Raw genomic sequence first — 8,491 nt, 5'->3', positions numbered from 1 at the left:
AGGTGCTTTTGCTATAAAATAAGAGTGCATTGCTGTTATGTTATGTTGCATGAAGTATTGTTTGTTGCCAATTTGAATGGTGTTTACAATTAGCTTCTTTCTTGACTCAATCTTCAAATTTTATTAAATATAAAAGAAAAAAGAAAAAAAGGAAAATGGGAATTTTAAAAAAATAATCTTATTGCTTTTCTTCTTTTTTTTTGTTCTTTTTTTTGAAAACTATTCAAATTTACTTTAGAATATATATAACTTTTTTTTTTAGAATATATATAACTTTCAATAAGTAAAATAATTTTTATCCGTAAGTAAAAGATGACTGTCACTCATTTAATACAACTGTTACTAATTAATATAGTATCAATCTCATCAAAAAACATAACAACTGTTGTAAATTGAAATCACTGTTATCTATAAATAAAATATAATATAAATATAATATAATGTAGTTTTCTCCTCTATTTATACCGTATGCTTTTCCTAAAATAACCTTCAAAAATTGTCATAAATAACTGCAAACACATATTTAAAATTCTTTGGTTTTCATTGGTAAAAACTATTAAAACTATTAAATCCATAACGTCATTAAATGTTGTAGAACTTTCTGTAACAGAATTACATATAAATATAATATAAACATAATATAAATATAATATAAATGTAATGTTTTGTACCAAAAATGAAAAGTTTATGTAAATAGAGACTGGAGTCTCACTGTTTATTTCCTGTATTGGCAGTATCAGAACTTGAATATACACCAATAGTATTGTTAAGTTATATTTGAATCTTCACTTGAATCTTTATAAATGTAAGTCAATTTTTATTAGTGGCTTTTAAAAGAGATAAAGCAACGTTTTAAGCTCACTTAGTGTGGTGATTGCTCTTTCTCTTCAGTGTAAACTCTAGTTACAACGACAATATCAGTATCATTTCTTTCCTGGTCCATAGACAAGACTTAAACATGCTAAGTTTTCAGATTTTTCGAATTGAATTTTATTGTAAATTAAACATTTTAGGATTGAAATCATTTTATTTGACATACGAGGTTTAATGGGTAACAACTGTTAATGTTGTTACTCATCTTCTTCACAGGTTGGTACAGGAGAAAGTATTGATGTCAACTTTTTAGTTTCAGTTCTGATATTCAGTCCCTCATTTAAATAATGTTTAACAAACTTAAGTTGTTTGCCTCTTGTTTCGTTTTCAAGTAGTTCATGCTGATGAGAGCTGTGACTCAGCGGTTTCTAATATCAGTTAAACCTCTGTATTTTGTAACCAGTACTAAAATTGGTAATGAAACACATTAGAATGTATATGTTTGTTGATTGAAATTTATTGAAAAGAAGCTCATACATATGATTAAAGTATTCATAGTATAGCAGGTGATAAATAATTTTTATTTAGGAATGGATGCAAAAGTAGTGAATATTTTAAAAGATAAAGTGGCATTAGAGTGGAAAATATTTGCACGTTACACTAGTTTTAATGATGTAGATGCTGTTAATGATCAAATAGATCATGATGTGGATGTTGATCTAGTAGGTCATGATGATTTGACGAGAGGAAAGTGTAAAATTGAAATTTTCTTAAAGAAACTTTACCAACAGCATCCAAATGATTACAGAACATGCATTCAGAATTCTCTGAAAGTTATGGGAAGAAATGATGTTTTACAAGATATAACCTTATTGGGTGAGTTTCTTGTAGTTTTTGTATGTCTCTCTTCAGATAATTCAAAATAATAATTCATAATAATTCAAAATAATAATTCAAAATAATAATTGCAAATTGAAAAAAAATTTCAAGAAAACTTCTTTTTGAAAAGTTGTTTTTGTTAAATTATTGAATTTTTTCAATAATTATCTTTAACAATTAAATAACTCTTGTCTTTGAAGAAGCATTTTTAATCCTTGTTAGAAAAAGTAAAATACTTTAAATATATATTTTTAATCAAATTATTTTTGTTGAATAATTGCCATTTTGCAAGCTTTTGAATCAACCAAGCCCACAAATTTTCAATGCCATTAAGGTATAGGCTGTTGCAGTCAAAGTCATTGTGTTGATTTTCTTTTGTTATAAACAATCTTAGTCAATTATTGCTGAAAGACATGGCATTATCTTGTTGTTATGTTGTTCTTTTGCTGAAAAACCCAAATCTTTAATAAGTTTACCAAGAATATGTATGGCTAGAGATAATCACCTTATTATTGGTTTATTTATAATTTTAAAAATGTGTACTTTTGTTTGTGTTCTTTAAGTTGCCAGGTTTTTTAATTTATGTGTTCGATTAAAAGCATGTTTTACTTAAGACATCCAATTAGCTCAATCTTTTTCAGAAAAGCAAAATGTTGTCTTACTTTAGTCATTTCGTTTCAAATTTTGATTTTTAAAAAAAAATTTCTATTAAGCATCATGATGCTTAATAATAACAACAACAACCGTTGATATCAGCGTTGATTTTTCAATTTTCATCAAATTATGCCAATTAAAATGAAAATTTATGTGTAAATTATTTCAAATAAATCTATATTAAAAATAATTTATATATTTAAACATACAAAGTTGCATTAATTCAGAATAAAATTGCAATATCTCAAATACCTTGTTATTTTGTTTAAAGACTGTGCAGAGTTGCTATTCAATCAAAACCAATTTCATCCAAAACAATTTTACATAAGAATGTAAACCAGTCACACCAAAAACCTGGGTGTGTTAAGCACATAAAGAGTCCAACTTCAGTAAACTTTCTAAAATTTGATTTATCTTAAAAGATTGATATTTATAGAAATTTGTACTTTATTCATTTAAAATCAAAAAACCAAATGTTGATGCTTAATTTCTATGATGCTTAAATTAATAGCATAGCTGTGGTATTAAGTTGTAATTTTCTGACCTTATATTTTTAATAGCTACTTTTTTAGTTATTTTCTTGTTGTTTTTGTTTATCATCATCATCATCATCATCATCATCATCATCATCATCATCATCATCATCATCATCATCATCATCATCATCATCATGATGATGATTTTTATTATTATTATTATTATTATTATTATTATTATTATTATTATTATTATTATTATTATTATTATTATTATTATTATTATTATTATTATTATTATTATTATTATTATCATTATCATTATTGTTGTTATTATTATTATTATTATTATTATTATTATTGTTATTATTATTGTTATTATTATTATTATTATTACTATTATTATTATTATTACTATTATTATTATTGTTGTTGTTGTTGCTATTGTTGTTGTTGCCTGAATGTGGTTTTGTTTTGTGAAGTTTTAAATTGCTTATTTGTTTACATAAATGTTTTAATTTGCAAAGTATCAAATTTCTATTTGTTTGAATTTAAATTTAGTTTTTATGAGATTCAACTTTAAATGATTTTACATTGTTTGTATTTTTTATTCCAATTCAGTAGAAGACTGTTTTTATTTATTATTTTGTATCGATTTGTTTAGTCTTTTTTTGTTATTTTTTAGTCTTTTGATTCCCCTGATGTTTTTTTTAAAATATAGTATATGATAATTCTTCTAATACATTTAATGAATAACTGTCATGGTTACTTTTTATTTAGTTTAAGTTCAATGTTGGTAAATGATTTCATTTCTTAAATCTTGTATTTATTATAAAAAAAACTTTATTCAAATTTTATTCAAAGTTATATTTATAATCATTTGAGTAAAAGACTCCTTTAGTTTTTTATCTATTCAGTTTTTCTTTTAAACAGTCATTTAGTTCTCCTCTCATTTTATTCTTTTAGATTATATATTTTCTTATGCAATTTTTTGTTTTCATTAATAACTTTTATGGTTTTTCTGTTCTTTTTTCCAGATGCAGAACAGCAAAAAGATGGTAAGCAACTGTCAAATTACTTTTTGAATAAAATATTTTTTAGTTATAATGAACTATGTAAAATTAAAAAGTAGTTGACAAAATTTTACAAAGACTTTATCACTTCCTTCTAACACCTGTTAAAATCTCAAGCAAATCTCAAAAGATTAGAAACAGCTAGTTGTGAAATTGTTACCTTTTCTGAAAAAGTCATGAAGTTGAAAGGAGTTGTGATATCCAAACTTACAAACTAAGAAAGTGTGTTAAAGTCAGATGGCCTCTTCAAAATATTTTCTCTGTTAGAACATCCAAACATTTTATAGAAACAAGCCAATTGTAAAAGATTTTTGTGGGTTTTATAAGTGACATAAAAATAAACTAAAAGTTATGCTAAATTTTTTCTAAACATTTTTGCGGTTGTTTTCAATTATTTTTTATGCAGTTTTTTATGATAATAATGATTTTAAAAAACTGTTCTTCTTTATCACATCTATTTTTTTGAAAATTTCTCATTTAATGTCAGCAATGATCTGCCATCATAATTTCATTCAATTGGAGTTATGGTGGGAGATAATTGTACAAGTTCAGTATTATCTTGATGCTTCTCTTTACCTTTACTTATAGGGTGATTCCATGTGAAAACATCCAGGGCATGCAACCCTAAGTCTCAGATTTTGCTGATTTTTAAACCACTTAAAGATTTTAGTAAATTATGAACATCCTGAAAATTTTATCATGTAATTTCGATCGGTTCCTAAGATATAGCTATTTAAAGTTTGCCTCCAACCAACAAAAATCCGCCATTTTTAAAAATGGTTTTGGTCCTAGTTTCTGTTATATGTGTGTTGGAAAGCTGAAAATTTGTACCTTTACATATTTTGGGCCCACCAATCCAATGAAACAACTTAAAATATTTAATAAGGAACATAACACCTAAAATTTAAATGTTTACCACAATTTTACTGGGGCGAGTCCAACCACAAAAATGCCGATGTAGCTCGATTTTTTTTTTTTTAATTTTTTTTTAGAATTTGTTCTGAATAGTTAAGTTATAGTTATTACAAAGAATTGGAGAGTGGTCTTTTTTAAAACAGAAATAAAAACATGATCAAATCTACTTAAATTTAGTGCTTAAAAACAGGTATTTTGATAAATTAAACGAGAAAAAAAGGTGTAATTGTTGTTTCTCACATTAACTAACTTCACATTCATATATTGTTAAATGCTAAACTCGCTATTTGAAGGAGCTAAAAAATAATTTAGGTTACAATGAATGTATTATACAGCCAGATTTTGCAGTGAACTATCAATTTGTTATACAGGATGAAATACAAAGTTATCATTGGAATAAACAATAATATACACTACATCCTGTTGTTATATATTTAAAAGAAATTTCTAAAACAAATATTCAGCATAAGTCGTTCTGTTTTTTAAGTGATGACAATGATTATGATACATGCTTTGTGTATGATATTCAAAAGAAAATTGTAGAGTACATTAAAGAACATTTAGTTGGTATCAATAAAATTTATTATTTTTCTGATGGATGTTCTGCTCATTATAAAAACTATAAAAACTTTATAAATCTATGCCACCATAAGGAAGATTTCAAGATTAAAGCTGAATGGGAGTTTTTTGCAACCAGCCATGGAAAATCCACTTATGATGGCATAGGTGGTACTGTTAAAAGAATAACAGCAAAAGTTTGAAAACCAAATATTGAATGTTGATGATATGCTTGAGTTTTGCATCACCAATATAAACACAATCATTTTTTATAAAATTACCAAAGAAACAGTTAATTCAAGGCAACAGCAACTAAAGGAGCAATTTGAAACAGGAAAAACTGTTCCAGGTACCAGAAGTTATCATAATTACATACCCATTTTAAAATTTGAAATTAGTTTTAAAAGAAAAAGCAAACGTCAATGTGTTGACAGATTTATATTGTCAAAAGCAGTAATGTCTGATATTGCAATTGTACTAAATCTAAATGATTTTGTTGCATGCAAGTACGATTCCTTTTGGTAGATAGTAATGGTTACAGTGATAGATATTACTACAAATGATATTCAAATTAAGTTTATGCACCCTCACAGTCCTTCTCAAAACTTCATTTGGCCACAGATAGATGATATCTGTTGGTACCATTGTTAATTTTAATTGCAGTAATCAAAGTCCCAACAACAAAATCAGGGCGAACATATAACATTAATGTGAATGATTATAACGCTATAACTAATAAATTTTAATTTTTTTGAGTTTCTAATTTTTAAATTTTATATATTACTTTTGTTTCTTGAACTTCTTTCCATGTGCTCTATTTGTTTTGGAGCCTTTTTTTTTAAGTTTATTTGTATTAGTTTGATAAATATGAAACTAATGTTTTGTCAGTAATAAATTTAAGTATATTTGAAGGTGTTTTTATTTCTGTTTTAAGTTTGCAATCTGATTTTTTCTAATAACTCCAACTAAACTATTTAATACAACCTCTGAAAAAAACAACTAAACTTGCAATATACATCTGCATTTATAAAATCTCCCCCTTTGAAACAATATATTTTAGGATTAGATTCTATAAAATTACAGAAACAGCTAGTCAACAAAAACTAAAAGTACAGTTTGATGTAGCCAAAACAGTTTCAGTTACAAAACTGTCAAATTACACCCTTTTTTTCTCGTTTAATTTATCAAAATACCTGTTTTTAAGCACTAAATTTAAGTAGATTTGATCATGTTTTTATTTCTGTTTTAGAAAAGACCACTCTCCAAATCTTTGTAATAACTATAACTTAACTATTCAGAACAAATTCTAAAAAAAAATTAAAAAAAAAAAAATCGAGCTACATCGGCATTTTTGTGGTTGGACTCGCCCCAGTAAAATTGTGGTAAACATTTAAATTTTAGGTGTTATGTTCCTTATTAAATATTTTAAGTTGTTTCATTGGATTGGTGGGCCCAAAATATGTAAAGGTACAAATTTTCAGCTTTCCAACACACATATAACAGAAACTAGGACCAAAACCATTTTTAAAAATGGCGGATTTTTGTTGGTTGGAGGCAAACTTTAAATAGCTATATCTTAGGAACCGATCGAAATTACATGATAAAATTTTCAGGATGTTCATAATTTACTAAAATCTTTAAGTGGTTTAAAAATCAGCAAAATCTGAGACTTAGGGTTGCATTTTCAAAAAAAATTGGATGTATTCACATGGAATCACCCTATAGCTAATGTAAAAATTTTTATTTCTGTTGTTGTTGGTATTATTTTTGTAATTATATTTATTGTTATTAATATTATTTTTATTGTTGTTAATAATATTTGTTGTTAATATTATTTTTATTGTTGCTGTTATTATTGATATTGTTTTTATTATTATTAATGTTATCATCATCATTTTTATTTTTATTATTGTTATTACTGTCTTTATTATTATTATTATTATTATTATTATTATTATTATTATTATTATTATTATTATTATTATTATTATTATTATTATTATTATTATTGTTACTATTATTATTATTATTATTATTATTATTATTATTATTATTATTATTATTATTATTATTATTATTATTATTATTATTATTATTATTGTTATTATTATTATTATTATTATTATTATTATTATTATTATTATTATTATTATTATTATTATTATTATTATTATTATTATTATTATTATTATTATTGTTATTATGATTATCATTTTTATTGTTGATACAATAATAATGATAATAACAGTAATAATAAAATCACTAAAAGTACTAATAACAACAAAAATAATATTGATTCAGTTGAATAACTTTATAATAAGTTAATATGTAATAAAAAAAAAGGAATATACAAAAACAGCCTCCAAAGCAAATTGGTCACACAATAAAGGCTTAAAATTCATATAATAAAGTTGACTTTAAAAAGTGTGATAAGATCAGGAAATAGGGAAGAAGGACAAGGGGAATGATTAATATACACACAAACACATTATATACAAAATAATTATAAAACCATTAAAACTTGGCTTTTTAAAATCTTTTATTGTTTTATATTTAAAATTGTTTTTAACAATCTTAAATTTTTCATTAGATGCTATAACAACTTTGCTTTTAATACCTTTCCATTGAAAAACGAAGATTTTAAAAAAAGTTTCTTTTTTTAAATAAAACTTTTTTTTGATTTAATTTAAGTAAAAAACAAAAAAAATGCTGTTGGTTGTGTATTTTTGGATATCAGAGTGTATTAAAAATCCCCTGTAAGCTTATATTCAAATTCTAATTTTAAGTTTTCTATTCTGAACTCACACCAAACACTTTTTTTATACTTATGTTCTTTCAGAAATGTGTGGAGCACTGAAGAAGTTTTATCATGCAACTTATGGAAAAATGGATCAACTTGAGCACAATGTAATAAGTCCCACTAATGTTGATTTTTTAAACAAATTTGTAGAAATGACAGTAGTTGATGCAAATGATACAGAGAGAGATACTTTAAATATTGCTGAGCTAGAGTTGTTCCTTCACAAACAAACAACTTACAAACCAATTGAGTTTTATGAAGTATTCTCAAAAGAACTACCTTTACTCTTGATATCTGGTATTGCTGGAATTGGAAAAACTTGT

General features: G+C 24.5%; 2 protein-coding genes and 2 pseudogenes across 2 annotated transcripts in view; 2 read left to right on the top strand and 2 right to left on the bottom strand.

Annotated features, from left to right (window-relative positions):
* Nucleotides 1-8,491, bottom strand: part of LOC149894961 (uncharacterized) — a 273,741-nt pseudogene that overhangs the window by 36,569 nt on the left and 228,681 nt on the right.
* Nucleotides 1-8,491, top strand: part of LOC145182165 (uncharacterized) — a 233,601-nt gene that overhangs the window by 62,412 nt on the left and 162,698 nt on the right. The window contains exons 18-19 of the mRNA XM_090076750.1: nt 1,402-1,689; nt 3,860-3,880. Of these exons, the coding sequence (XP_089932876.1) occupies nt 1,402-1,689; nt 3,860-3,880 (309 nt within the window). The remainder of the gene's footprint in view (nt 1-1,401; nt 1,690-3,859; nt 3,881-8,491) is intronic.
* LOC149894967 (uncharacterized) overlaps nt 1-8,491 on the bottom strand; it is a 195,445-nt gene that overhangs the window by 67,471 nt on the left and 119,483 nt on the right. The window lies entirely within an intron of this gene.
* Nucleotides 5,056-6,516, top strand: LOC149894972 (uncharacterized; annotated as a pseudogene).

The sequence above is a fragment of the Hydra viridissima genome, unplaced genomic scaffold (genome assembly GCF_058129835.1).
Source record: "Hydra viridissima isolate aposymbiotic clone 2 unplaced genomic scaffold, HvirCarnegie_v1 scaffold_1, whole genome shotgun sequence".
Taxonomy (NCBI): domain Eukaryota; kingdom Metazoa; phylum Cnidaria; class Hydrozoa; order Anthoathecata; family Hydridae; genus Hydra; species Hydra viridissima.
Note: the sequence above shows the minus strand (reverse complement) of the source record. Positions and strands in the feature narration are given on the sequence as shown.